This window comes from Alligator mississippiensis, chromosome 1 (assembly GCF_030867095.1).
Source record: "Alligator mississippiensis isolate rAllMis1 chromosome 1, rAllMis1, whole genome shotgun sequence".
NCBI lineage: Eukaryota > Metazoa > Chordata > Crocodylia > Alligatoridae > Alligator > Alligator mississippiensis.
The window spans coordinates 95,192,281-95,215,272 of NC_081824.1; the positions used below are offsets into that span (position 1 = coordinate 95,192,281).

Here is a 22,992-nt window from a genome sequence, read left to right on the forward strand (position 1 = left end):
AGGACCCAGCTTGGCTCTGCATGGTCGCCACATGCTGGGCCAGGTCCTGCAGCTATAGGAAGAGCCTGGCCATAGCAGAACCCAGTGCGGCATGCGGGAACTGCATGCTGTGCCAGCTCCAGGCCCCAGGGCTCCCACCTCTGCCCCCTGTGTCTGCAGGGGTGTGAGGACCTGGCCCAGCTCCATGTGGCTCACTAATCCGGCCTTGCACCGGAGCGGGTCACAGGGCTCCAGGAGGCGCGGCCCGTGTGTGCCTCCTGCAGCCGTGTGACCCACTCCACTGCAAAGCCAGACTAGTGAGCCTCAGGGATCTGGGCCCAGCCTGGCTGAGCTGCAGAGAGGCCCCAGGATCCGGCTGGACCCGGCACGCAGTCTCCGCATGCTGCACTGGGTCCTGTTACCATGGGCCCAGCCTGGCTGGGCTGCAGAGGGGGCCCAGGACCTGGCTGGGCCTGGCATGCAGTCCCCGTGTGCCGCACTGGGTCTTGCTGCCACAAGACCAGCCTAGCTGGGCAGCAAGAGCAGCCCCAGAGCTGGCAGAACCAGGCTGGGCTCGGCGTATGGTCCCCCCACTGCTGCTGTTAAAGGTTAGTTATGGGCCCTGGGCAGGGGGACTGGGGCCCTGTGGGGGATAGGGACTGTGGCCCTCCAGGGGGGAGCTGGGACCCTGGGTGGGGGGCCTCCAGGATGCCTGGGATCCTGGGCAGGGGGGCTGGGGCCCTGTGGGGGGTAGGGGCCATGGCTCTCCAGGGGGGAGCTGGGACCCTGGGCGGGGGGGGGAGGGGGCATTCCATGTGCTGTGTGGGGGGCTGCACCCTGTGGGGGCCAGGGGACCCACCCCTCCTGAGCAGCCCCCAGACCCACAGTGTCCCCAGCAATTGCCCCACTCCTACCCACAGACCAGCCCACATCCCTCCACATCCACCCACCTGCCTTCCCCCACACCCTTTATCACCCCCTTTCTACAAACACCACATCCCCCCCATCACACACCCATCATGAATGAAGAAAACCGAAAGCACAGATCAACACGTATTTAGAATTTATTTTTGCATGATGATAGAGACACTGGTAGGCTTCCAAATTGCTTTAACATTGTAAATGTACCAATAAAGCATTACCCAACTTATCACTGTCTCTCTCTCTCTTGATATATGTGTGTGTGTAGAGTGCTTTTTTGTTTTAGATGTGGAAGAACATGGATTTTGGGGTATTTTAAAAAATGGATTTGGGGTACTGCTGCAGCAGTCCAGCTGGCACAAGGGGTAGTGTCCCCAGGTATCAATTGGCTGGGCCCCAGAAGTTCCAGAGAGCAAATAGCCTTGAGTTGCTTGCCAGGGCAGCTCTTTGTATGGATGGGGCCAGGACAGGGCAGCTTTTTATACTGCTGGGGACAGCACAAGTGCTGGCTCCAGGCTCTAGCTCCACCTGGCTGCAGATCCAGGAAAAGCCAGACAGGGTTATTTTGCCCCAAGTGGCACAATTTGCTCCACATCAAAGTGCGTGTCTGAGCATGTGTGCTGAGGCAAAAAGCCTTGGCTCAAATTTGCACCGCTTCTATTTGAGCTGCTGCAAGCGCACGTGCTTGCATGTATGGACGTGCCCATAAAGGGATCACTTTTCCCTCTTTGTGACACCATAGCCACTGGATCATTTCTAGCAATAATCTTAACTCTTTTTATGACTGATCCACTCTGAGTTTCAAGAAGGGTAGGAAACTTCAAGCTGGTTTTAAGCTCTGCAACTTAATCCTGGAGTCCTCTCTCTGCCTTCCCCCAGCCTGCAACCCCATGATTTTCAAGCAAGAAAGGCTTACAAACAAGTTTGATTTAAATTTATCTTTCAATTCATACACAATTTCCCCCACTTTTCTCTCAGCTCTACCCAGAACAAATGCTGTGGGTACTCTGATGTAAGCTAATGCATTGGTGATACATTAGGTGAGCATTGTGGGGGGGGGGGCGGGATGTGCCTCTCCAGATTTCTACACCAGCAGTGGGGCATGGAGCACGGGGCTGCAGCCTGCTGGAGCCGGGGCCTGGCAGCAGTGGGGGTGGTGGCGACAGTATGATTTCTGCAATTCATGAGAAGAAACTAAGCACCCATTTAATAATGCGCTAATCTTGTAGTACAAGTTAAGTGCATATTTAAGTATTTTGCTGAATAAATATAGTTTCCCAAATCAAAGCCAGATGATCAAGCATGAAATAGTTAGTAGCTAACATTAAAGCTGTTGTCCTAAAATGTTGAAATCCACACTCAGCAGAGGTGACTGGAGGCAATTCACACTTCCTAAAAGCTACCATTTAAGTGAGGCATTGGTTACATTAGTTTACCTTATTTCAACCACAGTAGTATAAATCTTTTTAAAGATTTAATATTAGATATGTGGAAATATCTGATTAAAACCTTCTAAATACCTAGGCACTGTAAGGTGAAAAAAAAATCAAATGACCTTCATCAGGCAGATGATATATTGATATAGTATCCAGATAGAGTCTGATGAAGCTGAGAGTTTCAAGTCATTCCAAGATAATAAGTAATCCAGTATAGCTAGAACAGAAGAGTCTAAAAGTTGAGTATGACTCTGGATGGATCACAACAAAGACTTACGAGGCTAGAAACAGAAAACAGACTGTCACAGAAAAAATTATTCCTGAGACAGTCAATGGTTTCAAAGAAAGTAATGGGAAATATTTAATTACTCAGATGTTGTATGACTAAAAATGGAAGCTAAAGCACAAGATCCACATCTGTAAAGTTAGTTTAAATCATGTGTTACTAAATTGAAATTTATTTTAAATGATACTTGCCTCCATACTTTTCTCCAACAGACTCCATAGCTTGCTGTTCTTCTTGCAATTTCAGCATCTCTTGCAGTTCTTTTCTGAAATGAGAATTTCTACATGTTAATATTTGCATAAATTTGATTGAACCAAGTTACTAATGCATTAAATATAAATAGATATATGGAAAAATATAATCAAGTTTAAGATACAGTTTAGTAAGCTTGCTTTTTCAAAGTGATTTATAATAAATAAATCAAAGATTCTTTGGTCTCGTACAGACATTCCCAGAAGAGTTGCTGTTCTCCTAGGAGAAACCAAAGTTTACAAATATTCAGGCTTTTTCTCCCACAGTAAGACTGGCCACTCCAGGAAAAGGGCCAGAGTACCCATATCAGCATCAGAGATAGTTTTAACCCTTTCACAGTCACTGACAAAATGGCGGTAGCTTTTGGCTGCTTGGTCACTGACAATTTTTCAGTGGCTATGAGAAGGTTAAACCAAAGCTTCTGGCTGAGGAGCCAGGTTGAGCAGCGACACTGAAAAGTATACTTTGGCTCTGTGGTCAGCACTCATCCATCCTGCTGGAAAAATCTTTTTTTTTAATCCTGCCACACACGGGCGATGTGTTGGGGGGCATGGGGAGGCACATGCCCTCCCCAGATTTCTGTGCTGATAGCGGGGCTTTGGGGCTGCAATTTGGCTGGAGCCAGGGCCTGGCAGCAGTAAGGGTGGCAGTAGTGGCACAGTATTTGCAATGGTGGTGATGGCGATGGTGATGCAGAATTGTGCCCCCCCACACTTATGCGTCATCTGTGCTGCCACTAAAACAAGGTGTATGCCTTATCTGGGGGAGGGAGGGGGAGAAAGGAGAGCATGCAAGAGAGATGGTATATTATATCAAATATGCATTTTATTTTTAAGTGCTTAGACATGTTATATTTTACCTTGCTTCATCTTTCTGTTGTTTCTTTTTTAATGCTTCCTCTTTTAGTCTGTTAAATATCTTAGAATTAATTTCATCCTTATTTGCTAAATAGAGTCTATGCAGTAAACATATTCCTGCAAAACAAATATACAAAATTAATTTATTTGTTGCAACAGTATATAACTGTCATATCTTAGAACAAACATGTTTTTAAGATATAAAAACTATTTCATAAATGGTTGACAACTTAGACACCTACTTCTTTAAATTATAGAAAAGGAAGATATACCAATGAAAATGTCAATTACAATCTTAATTTTGAAAATGTTAAAACTTTCTTTTCAATGACAAGAGCCTTACAAGGTTAATTTAGCACAGTAGAGCCTCTACAGGGGATAGGTGGAGCAAGGTGTTGAATTTTTTTGTATATCACATATGTATTTATGAAAAATGGAATATATATATAGTGAAGTTGTGCCCTTGGATTTAAAGAATTAAAACAAAGCTAAATAAAAATATAGAAATAAATGAGTTTATTTTACTGTTTTTAAGATATAAACAAATATTCTCAAATATATAACAAATATATTCTCAGATATAAACAAATATATTCTCAATTCTGCAAAATATTTTGTCCATGTGAGTGAAGATCTGCTGGTTTAGAACAGCTTTGAGTATTTATCTAGTGGACAGACTCTAAGTGTTGTAAAAATTTTAACTCAAGAAGTGGATATTTTTCATTTTATTCCTTAAAACAAGTAAGTAGACCAGAATTAGTAAAATTCCCACAAGCAAAAAGATTTAAAAAAAAACAAATTCTCTCAAACATAGACTTAAGAGACAGGAAATCCTTAGTTAAGCCTTAGTTCATAGCATCTGCTTGAATTAGGCTGCTGCCTACACCTCCAACCCCAGAATACAGAGGACAGAACTTCAGAGAGAAGGGAAGGAGAAACGGGTTGTGGAATCTGTATGTTCAGTTCAAGCATCTTGGAGAGTCATACTTATAGTAAGTTAACTAGCCATTCTTTCTTCAAATGTGGTATCTACCCACATACAACACAACCTTTTTTCTCTAAAATCAGCCCTGCAAAATTGGGGTGCATGTCTTAAGTCGGGAACATGATTTTTTTTTTGCTTCACGGTAGTCATTGTGCTTGAATGACTGACAGAATGGCTACCACATCACTGGGGCCATGCAGACGGAAGGTCAGAAGGTTAACACTTTAGTAACCACTAAGGAATTTGCACTAGCATGAAAGCTTGTGCCTGCAGCAGCAATTCAACTGGTTCAGGGCAAGTGAGCTGCAGCATGCAGTCTGTAACATCTTGATAAGGCTTGTGGTATGAACAACAACACTTTATTTATTATCTCCCTCCTGGAAAGAAATATTTATTTACAGTAGGAACTAGCAATCTTCCTACTGCCCCTGCAAGGCTCTGGGGCCTAGCCTTATCGCTGTTTTGCCACATCAGAAAGTTCCTGCTGCTTCACCCACACTATATCCTGAGATGCCACACTACCTGGAGGATTTATTCTATATTATACAGTGGGCCATGACTCTGGAAAAATCTCTTTTTGTACATTCTGCCTTCCAAAATAAAGGTGCATCTTACCTGGTGGGGTATGTGGTATGTAAGAAAATAGGCTACGTGCACACATTTATCTTGTTCACTGGTGACTGGCAAGCCAGTTGCCCCTGAAAGTGGTGCAATCCCAGAATGCATATGAATAAGGATTTAAGAACTGCTCCACCAAACTGAACATTTGATTTAGAAGCTGTGACCAAAGATTAATCACTAATAAAACATCGATTTGGCTCCAAACAACTGCCCTGCAAATATCTAGTACTGATGTTTTATTAAAACAGGCTGCTGATGTAGCTTGCCTTGTAATTGAGTGAACTCTCATACTGAATAAAGGAACCACATTAGCATTTCCCTTTGATTTGCTAGCATAGGCTCAAATAATCTGAATGTCCTATTTATGGAGCTCTTCCTACTGCTCAGATAGTAAAAAGTGCTCTTTAACCTTCAAAGTATGTCATTTAAATTGCTTTCTCTCATGAATTAGACTTAGGAAAAATGCTGGTAGATGGATATTAACAGGAAAATCTGATCCCACCTCTGGGATGAAATTAGAGTGTGTGATGTCATTGTAACTGTCCCTACAAGAAAAATTTTGAAAGGGATGTGCCATAAGAGCCTGAATTTCACATATTAATCATGCCAAATGTTTGCTGCACAAATATACTGTTCATCAGGTGAAGAAAGAGTCTAGCTGACATTCTGAGAATTAAGTCCTTTTGACTTAAGAGTGATAGAATTATGGAAAATTAATTGACAGCCAAATAAAGCCTATGTCCCAAATTTGGGAAAGCAATGCTGTACTTATAAAAATCACATGGGCTCTGCCTTGTTCCAAGGAATTAGAAAACCCTCTACTTTTTAGAGCTTGCACTCTTCCTTCTTTGACTGTAAAAGAAGTTCATCTGAGGGATTCTCCATTCGCCTCCATACCTAAGATACATCCATGTCATCTTCATCATGTGGAAACATAGGAAGGATCTCTAGAGCAGTGGCAGCCAAACTTTTCAGTATGTGTGCTACAAATTAAGATCTCCCTCCCCTCAGTGCCTCTCTGATTCCCCACCTCCCAGAGACACATCTGATAGAGTTTGCACTCTGAGGCACTGGAATGGAAGCAGGGGAGTGTAAAGCTCTGGTGAGAGACACACAAAGTGCAGCAGGTGTAATGGCTGCAAGATGAGTTGTCACCACTAATAGTCAGGTTAACATCTCCCTGGCCTTGCAAAGGTTTCAATTTTATATCATGAGTGATCCAAAGCTCTCAATTTAGTAGCAGCTGCAGGGCCAGGGAAGGGCTAACTTAGCTCTTAGTGGTGACACTTGACACCTCATAGCAACATTCTGCCCTGCTGTATCAGAAACCAACCAACTACTACAGCTACTGCTTCGCCACCAGGTTTCATCCAGGTCCATTTTCTACAGCCAAGGTGTACATTACAAACATGTGCTCTGATCCCACAGACAAGGATGCCCACCTTAGGCATCTATGGCAGGATTTTCTATACTTGTAATACAATTTCCAAACCATAGCTACTCAAATCAACAGACCCAGACTCAGACTGCTCATTTCTGCTACAATACCAAGTCCATGGCAAGGACAACAGAATCTCGCTGGGCACATCTACACATGCTGATTTAAGGTGCATTAGCTAGTTTTAAGGTGCATTAAGGATGGATTTGAGAGAGCCAGAGTTTCTGCTTGGAGGTATGAGTACTTATTAATAATACTCAATTTCTTATAGCACTTTAAACCAGAAACTGAGGCACAGAGAAGTCACTCAGCAGGCCACTTGCAAAGCTGCAAAAAGACTCACTAGTTACAAGCCCTAATCCAGTGTTCTACTACACCAGGGGTCATGAGCATATGGCCCACTGGCTGGGTCCAGTCTGCCACTGGATCTGGCCCACAGAGCTTCCAACCTGGTCCCTGCTGTCACCTCTGTTGCTTCTCTCTGATTCCCGTGCTGTGGCAGCAGGGTTTGAAGCACCATCCTACTTTATGCCCAATCCGGGTTGACCCAGCCTGTTATTACAAAATCTTGATGATTGCTGCACTAAATACCACACTTTCTCCTGTAAATAGGAGCCTGAACAAACTTTCACCTCAAAGTTTTTAGAAAATGCTCATACTTCCTCTTCTGTTGTCAGCCCTAAACCATAGCAGACAGATTCTGGCCATCCTTGTTAGTCCTTTTGTTGTCCGCTTATTTTTGATATTGGCCTCTACAAGATTGTAAGTGGGACACAAGCATGCTTCAACTCTGGTGTTTCTAATAAGTGTCTCTTATACAGACAATGACATTGAAAGAAAAAAAAGGGAGATTTTAATTTGTGTACTTCATTAGTAAATATTTACTAACCATTATTTTCAGAATTCTTCAGACAGATCACAACATCAGGTAAGATTCCCTTTTCTGATAAGACTGACCAATGTGCTGAGGTTATAGGATAGTTATCCACTACCCATCCTCCTTTTTCAGGAGCACCAGGATACCTGTCTTTATTCGTCTTAGTGAGCTGTTAGGAAACATGAGATTAAGTGGCACAAAAAAATTATGTGAGTACAAGCAGATCTGTGAACTGTTTAAAATATAGTAGAACTTTATTCACAGACAAGCAATATTGTTTTCTTCTTTATCAATGGTGTCCATAAGTCCCTACTTGTGAAAATTACTAAGCAAATATTATCCTGAAGGTAACCTAAAAAATCCAAGTTAGTAAGAAATCATGTAATGAGTCTTCTAAGGTAAACCTCAGAGTCTAATGTTGCTTATAAAAACTGTTAATTAAATGTTGTGGTACAATGTTGCAGATTTCCAAAATAATGAAATGATAAAGCAATATATTAAGCAGCCACAGCTTGTAGCTTTTAAGCAAAATGAGCACAACTATTCTGGGAAAAGAACACAAGTTTCGTTATTGATAACTGATATTTACATTCAAAATATCCATTTATTGATGCTTTAACACAGGGCAGATATTATTTAAATCAAAGTGATTAAAACCAGTAAGCATCAAACCATGATTAAAATGGTTGATTTTAATTTTGTTTTATATTTGTATTTTTAAATTTCCTAAAAAAGGCTTATATCAATATAGGTAACTTTTAAATGTGTGTAGCACGTTCTCACTCAGCTCTTTATTTTTTGGGGGGGCATACTCACTCCCACATGGGAAACAATGTCCATAACAAAACTAATACTTAACAGACAACCATACAACCAACAAATGGTTAACTCCTAGCTGTGGTCCTTTCTCAGACAGGGAGAGGACACCAGGACTTGGCTTGGTGCTCCCTCTCTTGACACCTCCCTCTTCCCTCTATCTTCCAGCTCCTCTCCCTGGGAGTTTTTAACTTCCTCCCAGCCAGACACTCATTGCTCTCAGCTGCCGCCCGCCCACAAAGGAGGCATGTTATCACTTTTAATCACCGGCAGCTGTGCTCCCACCATTGAGCCACACACTGGGTTACAACGTGGATTTGCAACTAAACATAACCTTTACACTAAATTTAACACCTTTTACTAATCAGAAAGTGAAATGTATCTATGCACATTTACTCAGCAATTATATAGCTTAATATCAATTTATTTATATTCTTAATTTTGACATATTTTTACAAGAGAAAATGGTAAAAATGCATTTTTACTATTTTTTTTTAAATTTATCACTTCTGTCAAGCTCTTTTGGCAGGAAAGCAGAATTCAATTTAAAAGGGTACAAACAACACATTTTATTAGCTAAATAAAACTACTTTAAATGAGCTGTATATATTTTTTAAAAGTCTATCAAAATATATTTTGCATTTAAAACTGATTTATTAATCAAAGGAACTATTATCCATAGGTAATTAATTGAACTGCATGTCTTTGGTGACCAGGGTCTTCAAGAGGTTAGGACTCATAGATCTCATCCTCGCATATCTTGGATTTGTTTTTTCCCCCCAAAATTGTAAGATGAAAACAATATTTGTGCTGTAATTCCCAATTAGTTTCTCAACTTTAATTTTAGTTTAATCATTAAACTAAATTAGTTGAACAAACTGAAATGAAAAAAATAATCTCATTGCACCTATGTAGGATGCTGTTTGTTGCTGGCTGGGGCAGCTTGCACATGGGCCCTGACATTGTGGGGCATCACACATTGTGAAATGGCCCCTGCTGTGGGGAAAAATGGCCTTTAGGTCCTGGAGCAGAGAAATAAGAGCAACACTCACACTGGTGCTTCTTTTTAGAAGCACCTGCTCCCTGCGCAATGGAAGACACGCAGGGAGTGACATCATAAAGATGCATAGGGAGGGAGAGAGAGTGGGGGATTCAAACTGGCAAGAGACCTGCCAAGCTGGGAGAGCAGCATGGAGGCTGCTCTGTAAGCTACTGCACACAGGCTCTGACCCCATCACAGGCTGCAGAGCCTGTCTGGAGCTGCAAGAAGGGTCCTGAGCCTCACAGGGCTGGAGATAGAAAATCCAAGGTTAGCCCAGAGAGTCTCATTGGGGGAGGGTTCAGATAAGCCGTCAAGAATGCAGCAGGCAACCAGTTAAAAGAGTGCAATAACTGAAGAGCCACAGAAGGCTAGAGGATTGTCACAAAGGGACACGTGATTCAGAATCTCATGAAGTGCCAGATAGCTGGTGACGTGAGACAACAAATTTAATTGCCCTGGTATAAGTTTCTTTTCTTCTTCTTTAGCGCACTAAAAGGCTGACACCAGAACAAGGCATATATGTATGCTGATCAATTTATTTATTTGACTATTGTCAAGTATCTATTGTGGACTAATAAGGTGGGTGCCAATTTATAATTATTTGATTGGCCAACTGATGTGCTTGACTGTACCCTGCTATAGGGGGTGGTAGGCCAGGTTATCACATATCATATGGGTGAATACCACTTAAGCTATCATCTGGTTGGTGTGTGGAAGAGGTGTAGGGAAGGTGAAGCCTCAGAAAACATGCCAAGAGGGGAGAACCACATATTTAAAGCAACTGTCATCACCCATTATTGGAACCTCCAACTCTGTATAATTTTATTTTGTAGATCATCAAGTCATGACAGGAGAACAGAGAGGCATTGCATCTCCCCTCCTTTTGGCAAAGTCCAGGAGGGCCACACTATTCTAGTAAAAAAGATGGTTCAGTACTTCAACAAAACTAGTTCCTGGTGTTTAGCCAGTGACTTCTACTGACTCAGTTGTCTGGTTTACTTCAAAACTTCAGGAGCAACATGAAATGCTTGAATGTTATTTTTAACTTTATTTTTTAATAGATTATAGTAAACTTAGGCCTTATAATAAGTTGCCATAGTTTCAAATTTACTTATAAGCAGGCTGATTTTTAAAGAAAAAAACAAATTACCCTAAATACATTAAAATAATTAAAATAAAATCTAATTTGAAATATTTTTTATCTTCATTTTAACCTTCAAAATAGTTTGGTTCTTGAATCTAAACTACAAGATGATGTGGCTGTCTCTTAATTACCTTATTCCTGATCAAAACATAGCTTAGCATAGGACAGACTCTTCAGATATGAGACAGCAGGAAAAAAATGAGCAAGGAAATTGACTTCTTTATAAACAATTCAGAAATTATATTTTTAACAACTTTAGATGATGACTCTTGTAGAGCAACCACTTCCATTAGACTTTGACTAATTATTTATGTACAGTACAGGCAATTACATTACACAGAAATAGGGAGTTAAGGATGGAGAATATTGGAAACCTCAGAGTCAAAACTAGGAAACTAGTCAATGAATTTCTTGAGTAAGATGAGAAATGAATTTACAGCAGGGGTGGGCAATTATTTTGGGCAGAGAGCTGCTTACTGAGTTTTGGCAAGCCATCAAGGGCCGCATGACAGGCAGCCCATGGCAGATAAATATTAATTTTTAAAATTTTTTAGGGGCCCCATGGGCTGGATAGAATGGCCTGGCAGGCCGCATCCGGCCCCCAGGCTGCATTTTGCCCACCCCTGCTTTACAGGATTTAAGCACGTTCTTATTTAAATTAGAAGAGAGAGGTAGAAAAATTTGATTTCTGAAAGTTCAGGAGTGATCTCATTAATAAGGTCAATAAAGTTTCGCTTAATAATGAAGTTCTATATTTGATTTTACTAGACCTAACATTATTCCATATCTGTTATGAATCTGGAAGTAAATATCACTGTTGACTATCACTGTTGATAAATGTTGTCATCATCGGCAATCCCTGGATATGAGGATGACAGTATTCTAGTATGTAGGGAAGTCATCAGTGAGTCTGGAGATGACTGAGGAGGCCAATCCAATATTCTCATGTTTGACTGTAGCCATGGCATAAAGGTTCAGAAGGATGGAGTGGATCCTGGTGATGTTGGGTCACAGCTTTTTCCCTTTATCCCTCTTGCCTAATCATCTTCATAGTGAGGCCAGTTTGTGCAAAATGGTCGATTCCTTGTCGTACTTTACAGTGCCACTGGGGACTATTCAGTGCTCAGATCTCTCAGGTATTGTTGTTAATATCACATTTCTTCAGATTGAACTTCAAGGTGTCCTTGAATCTCTTCTTTTACCCATCTCTAGAGCAGGGTCCACTGGTGAGTTGGGAGTATAGGACCTGTTTCAGGAGTTGCCTGTCAGGCAGCCTTGGGTGTTTGTAGATGACACTTTAAAGCAGGTTTAAAGTGGGTTAAATGCCTTTTATGCTGCTTTAATGGCATTGCTGTTTGCACATTCGGTGGTGTATTAAATGTTAATTGCAGCCGCTGTAGCACATTCGGCGGCATAATGTACCTTACATGATGTTGGGATGCAGCAAATGACTTTGGGGTGCTGCAAAGTAAAACACCTTTGAGGAGTTTTAATTTCCTACCCTACAGGAATGGAGGGAAGCACCAGGCTCCATTTGGCTCAGAGGCTGTGCAGACAGACTGTGAAGGCAGCTTGGCAGCAGCCCAGGAAAGCAGGCTCCATAGAAAGGGGGGGGGAAGTGGCGAGTCTGATGTTTTTTCCCCCTCAGAACCTTCCTGCCTGCCTGAGCTGTACAGGGGCCTGGTACTTCCCTCCATGGCTGCAGTGCTCCCTGGGACTGCCCAAGCCAGGTGATTGCGGAGGGGAGGGGATGGGTGCTGCCTGGGTCGGGGGGGTCCCTGCTGCCATTGAGGGAAGCACCAGCCCCTTGCCCTGCAGCTCAGGTACTGCTCTGCCCACCAGTAGCTCACTCTCCCCTCCCCACCACTGAAGAGACAAGTAAGGATCAGGAGGATATTTAGGGAGAATTAAACCCCCGTGTCATGTACAGATGTCCCTTATGACATGCCCTGTCCAACAGAGCTAGCTCCATATAAACGCAGCTTCAATGTTGGTGGTGTTTGCCTGAGCCAGAATCCTAGCATTCACTCTTCTGTCCCTCCATTTGATATAGAGGATTTTCTGAAAACATCGCTGATAGTAACATTCCAAGGCCTTCAGGTGTTTACAATATGTTGTCTAGATTTCACATGCATTCAAGGTGAGTATGACAACAGCTTGGTAGACAAAAAGTTTGGTTTGTTTCCTGACGTTATGATCACTGAGACATAATTTTGGAGACATCCAAAGGCAGCACTGGTGGATTTTATTCTGTGTTGAATATCATCAACAATGTTTACTTTTTGGGAAAGGTGACTACCCAGGTAGGGATAATGCTCAACATTATCTAAGATCTTCCCTCCAATCATAATATGTGGGGGAACAGCTGGATGATTTGGGATAGGCTGGTAAAGTATCTTGTTTTTTGTGAAGTTGACAGTGAGTCCAAGTATTTTATATGCTTCATAGAAGCAGTCAAGAATGACCTGAGCTTTTCAATTTAGTGGGCACATACAATTGTCAGCATAAAACTTGGGCAGAACATTAAATTAGAGTAATAAATAATGAGAGGTCACAGCAGTCTTTCAGAGAAACATGGATCACTTGGTAACCTGGACTTATTCAAGCAAAATGTTTTAATACATATACATGCAAGCTCATATCTTTTAGTTTGTAGAATATGGGACACACAAATGAATTGGGGACTGTATTCTAGAGAACGCTAACTCAGGAAAGGATCCAGGAATTATAATGGACAAGCAATTGCACCCAAATTCTCAAAGTAATGCTGTTTCAAAAGAATTTTGATCCTTTGATAAATATATTAATAACTAGAAGCAGGAAGATAATTTTACTTCTGCATATGACATTGATAGACCAATATTAAATGTATCAATTAGTGCTTTCTACTTTTTAAAATGGATGTATTAAAAACTGGAGAAATTTCAGGGAAAAAATGATACAAAGGCTAGAGAAAATGCCTTGTACTTAGAAACTTGAAAACAAGACTGAGAGGTGACCTGAGTGGAGTGTACAATAACCTTAACAGGGAGAAAGTGGATATAATAGAACTTTTTATTGTAGTGGAAAAGGCCATATAAAGAACCAATGGATAAAAAGTTAAAGCCAAAAAAATTAAAATGAGAAATAAGGGATTTGTAAGAGTAAGGATGATAAACTATTGAAACAAACTAACAAGGGAAGTGGTGAATTCATCATTTCTTGATTGTTTTAAATAAGGATGGGAAAATATGGTTTTAGAAGATATGGTTAATAGGGCTGTGCAAAACTTAGGTCGCTGATTCGATTTGGAGGAGATTCCGCCCAATTCAGCGGGCAAATCTCCAAATCCGAATTGAATCAGGAGACCCATTAATCTCACCAAATCGAATTGGAGGCTTCTGATTAGATTCGGAGAGATTCAGGCAGATTCAACGATTCAGACATAGACACGGCTTTATATGTTTTTTCTACATACCTCAAGATACCAGGTGGCTCATGAGTGCTGAGAAGGTGGGGCTGGTGAAGCGTTTCACAGGAGTGCAGGGGGGTCCCCAGCATGCTTGGAAGCTGACCTGGAAGTGGACCAGAAGCACTCCTGGTCCACTTCCAGGTCCGCCACAGAGTGTGCAGGGGACCCCCCACCCCGCTCCCTGGCTCGGTGACTGGTGTTTCCTGGGTCTGGTGGGGCACCCAGAGTCCCCATGTGGCTGACTGCCGAGCCAGGGGGGCACGGGGGGGTCCCCCACACACTTGGCAGTGGACTCAGAAGTGGACTGGAAGTACTTCTGGTCCACTTCTGCGTCCACCACCAAGCACGCACGGCCCACCCCCCGTGCTCCTGTGGGAAGCTCCATCCTCCCCACCATCTCAGCGTTCACGAGTTGTGCCTGGTACCTCGAGGTATGTAGAAAAAACATATAAAGCTGTGTCTATGGCTGAATTGCTGATTCTCTGAATCAGAATTGAATCTTCAGATATGGATTCGGCCAAATCAAATCAGGGCAGTGATCTGAATCAGCTAATTGAATTACTGTCCCCTGAATCGGGCCAAATCTGAATCAAATACAGCCCGCTTTGTATACCCTAATGGTTAAGTCAAAAGACTTGTCTATACTTCCATGCTGTGCCTAGGAGGAAGGCAGAAAGCATGCCTCCTATTCAGTCCTTCTCCATATGTGCCAAATGCTAGAAATTAGCCAGCATAGCTACTTTAGAGTTGTCCTGAGTGCAGGTCCACAGCCACTCTCAGCCTCTCTGTCTCAGAAGCACTTGCTGGTGTCTACTCAGGACTGCTCTAAAGTGGTTACATTACTTAATTTCTGGAGTTTGGCATTTGCAGAGGGGGAAAGAATGGGCAGGGCTTACTTCTCAGCAGCCCTTCCTAGGTCAGCATGTGGACACTGAAGACATACCTAAATATAAGTTTTAGGCTTAATATAGGAGGAGCTAGCCTTTGTTGTAAAGGAGTTCAGTGTAGGTGATCTATTGGTTCATCCTGGCCTTAAAAAAAATCTGCACATTTTTGGATTTTTGCTGTGCTGAAGGACCAATTCAGGAACCCACTTAAGCATGTGCTTTAGCTCTTTGCTTTTCAAGAAAGCACCTAAGTACAGACTTAAGACCCATTGGCTTAAGCACACACATAAAGGTCCATTATGAATAAGAAAAGGTTCTCAAAGTAAGACCTTGAACAGCATTCAATCTTATTGATTGAATAGAAAATTTGTTTTCAGCATATGGTTAGGAAGTTAACTATCTTAGAAGAAAATAACTGTTGATCCCAATGCCTTATGCTAAAGTCTTTGCTCAGGTAGCTGCTGAGAACTGTGCCTAAGTCAGTGTTCCCCAATGCTTGTGGATTTACACCCCACCATAGGAAAACTGGGCACTCTCATACTCCATGCCTTAGCTGCAACTACAGCTGACACTTCCCTCATGCTCCTCCCATTTCAGCTCCTCCCATGATTCTTTCCTGTCTCCCTAGTTCAGCCACCACCACTACTTCCCTCACCACTGATTCCCCTGGCTGTTGACTGCTGCTGATTCTCCTTGCCAATGGGGAGGTGGGGATGTGGGGAGGGGGGGTTGTGTCAATTGCCAGCAAGGGGAATGAGCTGGAGCAGGCGGGGAGGAGTAGTGGTGGTGGCAGAAGTAGAAGGGCTGAGGGAAACAGCAGTGCCTGAAGTACAGGGGAAGTACAGGGGACATGAGAGTAGCTGAAGTAGAGGAATGCCACTAACTGCCACCCTGACTCCCAAGTGCCTCTTAGGGCAGTGGTTTTCAACTTGTGGTCTGCAGACCCCTGGGGGTCTGTAGATTATGTCTAAGAGGTCTGTGAAAGATGACTATGATCAACCAAAAGTATATGAATACCCACACTTGCAATTCAAAGGGGTCCATTCAAAACTTTTTGAGGGTCTGCATACGAAAAAAGGTTGAAAACCACTGCCTTAGGAGAAGGTCTAAGGCCGGGTAGGGCAAGATATGGCCCACAGAGGGTCTTTGTCTGACCCACAGTGGGTCCCTTGGTCCCACCTGGCCCAAGTGCCGTCCAGCCTGTGGTGAGTCCTGTCACCCCCTGAGCTCTGGGCAGCTGCAGCAAGAGTTGCCCAGCAGTGGTGAAGGGAAAGGGCCATTTTTCCCCCATGCCAGCAGCAGCTTCTGCCTGGCCACTGCTGCCACTGCTTAGTGTGGATGAGTGGTGCAGAACAGGTGTGGGCCGTGCTGGGGCCACCACCAGCAGCAGCCACAGTCCTAGGGCTCAGCAGGCCCGTCTTCCCTGCCCTACCTTATGCGTGGATATATGGAAAGAGGGGTTTGCCATCTTGGAACCAAAAAAACCAAATCATACACTAATAATCAAACATCTATTATAACATATTTTATTTAAAAAATTATTTTTGTCCTTATTGACATGCGTTTGCAATTGCGAAATAGCTCAAAATAAAGTCTTACACATATATATTGTATGTGGGGTGTGGTTGGGGGGCTGGATGTGTGTGTGGTGGGGTGTGGAGGTGTGTGTGTGCCGTGTGGGTGTATGAGGGGGTGGGATTGGGGGAGATGGGTATAGGTGGGTTTGGTGTTTTTGGGGGGTGTGATTGTATATGGGGGAGGGTGTGGTTGCAGGGTTTGTTGGGGAGCAGGTGTGGGTATGGTGAGATGTGTATCATACACACGCACGCACACATGTGCGCACATGCTGTGGGGTGACACCCTCCCCACATACATGGAAGTGTGTCTCAAAGGTACACCTGACTGCATCTGGGATCAGGGCATGTTACAGACTATTATAATTATTATAGCCATAGTCATCAGTGAGGCTACTGATAACAGAGGTTTTGTACTATAGATTGATAAGGGCGAAGTGTGAGAGGTTCAATTGATATATTTATTTACAAAGCTATGAATATATCTTAAAGTGTGATAATCTACAATATGTTCTGGATTAAATTGAAACTATGTAATGTGAAGTAGAAGTATATCAGGTCAAATGGATCCACAATCTGAAAAGTAAATATTTTCTAAAGAAATAAATCTTATAAGCAACTCTTATAAATTATATCTAGGAGCTTTGTTATTTAGTGCTGGTATCTTTACCTCTGTTATGGTCTCCTGTAATACTGCAGCATATACGTCAGTAGATAGTGTTATTGGAGACTGCATTGCAATATTTAGAGCTTCCTGTACCATAACTTGGACTTCTGGGTGAGCTGCAGTTACCTCTAGCTCTGATGTTTCTGTGGATGACTCTTCTATTGACTCTGCAAGCAACAGGGATATTGAAATAAAGTATTAATTAATTAATTCATATGATTAATAATGCAGTAATATAATTATTGATTCATAGAAATGTAAGACTGGAAGGGACTACAAGAGAGCATTTTGTCCAAGTTTTTTCATTTACTGAGACAAGATAAAGTATACCTAAAATATTCCTAGCAGGTATTTGTCTAACTTCAGTTTTAAAAAATCTCTAATTCCATAACATCCCTATATAGTCCATTGTAGTATTTCACCACCCAATAATTAGAATGAAATATTAATTAATTAATTAATATTAAAATATATAATAATAATGAATAGCATATATCCAGAAGTTTCAAAAAGGATTTATACGTTTTATTTCACTGATCACCAAAATGAGCCATTTCCTTAGGTAGAATTGAACAGCTACCACAGCAACACTGCACAATATTTATTAACATGAACTGAGAAATATATGCCAAATAAAACTTCAGAGATTATATAACATAATCACAGTACAATGACCCCTAGCACCATGTGGAGCATTGGTTCAATGCTCTTTTCAAATGACACTCTTTTTAAATGCTATGGCTACAACATGAATCTTATACAACAGTACTGTTTTTGAAGATACTTTTTAAATTGCTAGAACTTTCTATAGCACTCTCAGAGTTCTTTAGAGGGTCTTTTAATCAAAGTATTGGCCATCTCTGACACCTACTAATTTTTCATTAGTGGCAAAAATCATATTTCAAGGTAGCATATCACAGACACTAGGGTTGGAAGGGACCTCGGAAGATCATCGAGTCCAGCCCTCTGCCCCAGGGGCAGGAAGTCAGCAGGCATCATAGGATCCCAGCAAGATAAACATCCAAATGTCTCTTGAAGGTGTTCAAAGTAGGTGCTTGAACCACCTCCAGCAGCAGTCTATTCCAAACCTTGGGGGCTCGGACAGTAAAGAAGTTCTTCCCTATGTCCAGACTGAAATGGTAATGAAGGACTTTGTGACCATTTGACCTTGTCTTCCTTTGGGGCTCTCTGGTGAACAGACATTCCCCCAGATCCTGGTGAGCACCCCTGATAAACTTATAGGTGGCCACCAGATCACCCCTAAGCCTGCACTTTTCCAGGCTGAAGAGTCCCATGGCTCTCAGCCTCTCATCATAAGATATGTTTTCCTGACCTTTGACCATGTGTGTGGCTCTCCTCTGTACTCTCTCAAGCTTCTCCACATCCTTTTTGAATTGTGTAGTCCAAAACTGGACACAGTACTCCAGCTGCGTCCTCACCAAAACTGAGTACAGTGCGAGAATGATGTCCTTGGATTTGCTTGAGAAGCATCTATAGATGCAAGCCAGCGTTTTGCTCACTTTACTAGCTGCAGCATCACACTGAAGGCTCATATTCATCTTGTGGTCAATCATGACTCCCAAGTCCCTTTCGCCCATAGTGCTAGCCAGAATAGCACTGCCGAGCCTATAAGCATGCTGCAGGTTTTTCTTCCCAAGGTGGAGAACCTTGCATTTTTCAGTGTTAAACACCATCAGGTTCTCATCCACCCATTTCCTGAGCCTGTCAAGGTCTGCTTGGATCACCCTCCTGTCTTCAGGTATGGACACTTTACCCAGAGTTTGCTGTCGTCGGCAAACTTGGCCAGTCCACTTCTGACTCCAACATCCACATCATTAATGAAGATGTTGAATAGTATAGGCCCAAGGACAGAGCCTTGAGGTACCCCACTGGTCACAGCGCACCACGATGATTGACTTCCATCAACCACCACCCTCTGGGTCCTACCACAGAGCCAATTCCTCAGCCAGAGGATCACGGTGAGGCCAAGGCCACAGTTAGCCAGTTATGCTAAGAGTTGATCATGGGATACCAGATCAAAGCCTTTTTTAAAGTCAAGATATATGACATCAATCTTTTCTCCCTTGTCCAGGTGATAGGTCACCTGGTCGTAAAAGGAAATAAGATCGGTCAAGCAAGACCTACCCACAACAAACCCATGCTAGCTATCTTTCAGGATGTTGCCATCAGTCAGTCTGTTAAGAATGGTCTCTTTGATAATCTTTTCTAAGACCTTCCCTGGGATAGAGGTCAGGTTGATGGGCCTACATCATCGGACTACAAACTATAGTATCAACATTATTAAGGTGCCTAAGTCAGTAATTCATATGGACATCTGCTGTGTTTTTAAATCACTCACTTCTGGTACAATGTAACTAAAGATCATATGCTGAAATAATTAAAGAAGTTTTAACATTGGTTTGTTACTTCATTATTTAATAAAAAGTTTGCAAAAAATACTGTGGAATGACTTCAAAATATGTAGTTTGCCCTGTTAGTTACCATTTGACAAAATTATAAGACTTATATTTTAAAAATCTAATTATATCAAGATTTTCACTGTTTTTGTCAATGTCAAAATATTTTCTCACAATCATAGACATTATCAATCTCTAAAACTTTTAAAAGTTGTTTTGTAAGTATTTGTGCCCAGACATAATTACAGTAATTTATGACATTAGCACCATTTAGTTCTTCTGTTATTTCTTCTCCTGCAGTTCTGAAATGTGGAAGTTTCCTCCGTGCTATCTTTAGTATCTATTGTGGGTATGGAATATCATAAGAAGAAAAGAAACATGATGAAAGATGCCAATATTTTTTTTCAAAAAGCTGGAAGAATACAATTTGCTAACTCTATTCCTCCTTTGTGTAGAGACTTTTACATTCTCAAATAGCAGACTATTACATTCATCATGGTATTTAAAATGGTATTAAGGTGATAATTACAGTTCAGATAGTACTTTAGCAGATTCCATTTAAGGTTACATTTTAAAGCTAATTTTGCAAATGGTAACTCTTGCATAGTGTACTTAGTTGTTTGTAAGACTCAAGTAATTGGCAGAACTGCATTTCTGTGAAATTCTTAATAAAGAAAAAACCTGCTTAAATATTATGTATGAGAATCCAGCTGTTCTGTGCTAAAATGGGCCATAATTCTGCAGTTCAATATCCAGCTGCTGTAGCATTCTGGTGTGTATTCTAGAACTCCTTCAACAAATGGAGAGTGTTTATTTCAAAAAGAATACTTTAATTAATTGCTCCTATGTTATTTATTTTGATACTGAACTGAGTGTATAATTCCAGGGTTCCTAAAAATGTTTAGAAAAGGCTACAATTACACTTTGTTGTGCTAACATGTGCAGTACCAAATGAACACTCAAAGAAAATATTGGCATTTAAAAACTCATCATTTTTCAAATATCATTTTTCCAGTTATGATTTTTAATATTTGTAACCAAAATGGTTTTGACCAGAACAAAAAGAACCATACAGACATTTCAAGTTATTTTAAGGTGCTAGAACTATTAAATAATAATCAAAATTATTTTTCAGTAATGTCAGAAGGTGTATTTTTCTCTTTTGTCTCCAAACCTTATGCTGTTGAGCCATTCTGGATGAAATTTAGACATGTTTCATTCTCGTTCAAATCCAGTTATATAAAATGACCCAGAGAAATTTGGAACAGCCATGAGCCATTGAGAAAGGACCTTATAATATTGAACATTTATAAAAGCTTAATTATCGTGTTAATTAAACAAGCCATACAAGGAAAGGGTGAAGGATCTGGGACGCTTCAACCTGAAGAAAAGGCTGAGAGGGGACCTGGTAGCAGCTTACCGCTACACTAGAGGAGTACATCAAGGGTTCAGTGAGCAACTGTTCACCAGGGCACCCGAGGAGAAAACTAGCCACAAACTCCTGGAAGACTGATTCAGGCTCAACATTAGGAAAAACTTTTTCACAGTCAGGGTGTCCAGACTGTGGAATAAGCTCCCTCCAGAGGTGGTGCAATCACCTACCCTGGAAATCTTCAAGAGGAGACTAGACAGTCACCTTGCTGGGGTCACCTGACCCTCAGTTATCTTTCCTCGTTGGTGCAGGGGGTTGGAGCCGATGATCTTCCAAGGTCCCTTCCGGCTTTACAATCTACGAATCTGTGTTATATACATACCCAGTATAATAAACATATTTTCACCTTCAGTAATTTTATTTAGATGCATATCTGCCTCTTTTGCAGTTGCTGACATGTATCTGTGCATTATAGAAACTGAGTGATTCTACTACCTGTAATGAGCTGCAATGAGCTAAGTAAACCTTTGAATATTTTTATATAACTCATGTCTGCATGACTCCATTTCCATTATTTTGTAACTCTAAACTCTCCTATACTAAAGTCCTTCCCTTTCTTTTTTCAAAATCCTAAATCCATTAATATACAAATCTTGGTAAATTTCATACTTGGCATGATATACATAAAAGTAGTATGTAGAGTTTGACTCACAAGTGGATGTTCTGAAGGGGTGAGGGTTGGAAAAAAGTCAACAGAATGAAGTCATTTGGAAAACTGTCTGTATGAATTGGAATCCCTATTTTTTTTCTGAGTCATTTTTGGAAAAAAAAGTCTTAGAAAAAATGTACATCAAAACATCAAACTTTTCACCAAAATGGATGCCTAACCCTTTTCAAAGTCAATGGGAAGTTTTTACATAACGAGAAGTGTAGGGACAGTTTCAGGAGTAACAATAGTCTCCATCTTTAGAACAAACTACAAAAGTTTACTTTTATCCGAGAAACAAGGATTTTTGTGGGTGGTATCTTTTATCTTTAGAGATCTTTTATCTTTATGAGATCTCAAGCTGTTTCTGTTTCTTTCTCAGACCTGGGGAAAGGTACTTTATACCTAAAAGCTTGTCTATATCTCTCCTAATTTTGCAATTGGTTCAATTAAAGATATCATTCACAAAACCCCTTGCCTTTTGTATATTTCCTGAACCAGCACAGCTACATCACTCCAACACTACCAAAATTTACTTTTTCAATTTAGCTTTCCTCCAGTAATAATAATGAAGCCTTAAAATATTCATGCCAAGGCAGATGAGGAAAAGGGAAAGGAAACAGTAACTCTTCATTTTTGAAACTGTAAAGAACTTTGATAGCCCAGTGTGAGTAAGGGATTATGGTTATTTTTTACCTTCTTTGTTGATGTCAGATTTTGTAGTTCCAGCCTCTTTTTCCATGCTTCCTTCTTCCCCAGTTTTAGGGGCTTCTGCAATCTCCTCCATTTCTTTGTCACTACTAGCTTCTTGGGCATCCACTGCAGCTGCGAAATAACATTAAACATAGATACATTATGGGCAGATGATAAACACCTTTTTCTTTCAAATTAACACTCGCTCTAATTTCAATAATTTTTAGTCTTGAAAAATAAAATCAAAAGCAAAAAACTGTACTGAAGCAGTGTTTCTTTAACACAAAGAAAGCAACTCTAATATTTGTGTTAAAAACATAGAGCATTCTTGACCCACACATATTATAATCTTGATAGACTACAGAGATTTTAAATATTAAAAAAGTCAGAATTATAAATATTTCTTTTTGTAACACAAAATGTCCATTAAATGTTATGCAACTGTTGACTTCATCCACATAACTAGATGTTCTGCCAGTCTCCAGTAGAGTGCCGAGAAAGCAGCTTGGACAAAAGCAGAACCGGTTGTAATAGTTGGACTTCTCCATGGAGATAATAATACCACTAAACA

General features: G+C 41.2%; 1 protein-coding gene across 1 annotated transcript in view; it reads right to left on the bottom strand.

Annotated features, from left to right (window-relative positions):
• AK9 (adenylate kinase 9) overlaps window positions 1–22,992 on the bottom strand; it is a 191,235-nt gene that overhangs the window by 93,891 nt on the left and 74,352 nt on the right. The window contains exons 14-18 of the mRNA XM_019499938.2: window positions 22,425–22,553; window positions 17,237–17,400; window positions 7,665–7,821; window positions 3,734–3,848; window positions 2,814–2,887 (exon numbers count right to left, since the gene is read on the bottom strand). Coding sequence (XP_019355483.1) covers window positions 2,814–2,887; window positions 3,734–3,848; window positions 7,665–7,821; window positions 17,237–17,400; window positions 22,425–22,553 — 639 coding nt within the window. The remainder of the gene's footprint in view (window positions 1–2,813; window positions 2,888–3,733; window positions 3,849–7,664; window positions 7,822–17,236; window positions 17,401–22,424; window positions 22,554–22,992) is intronic.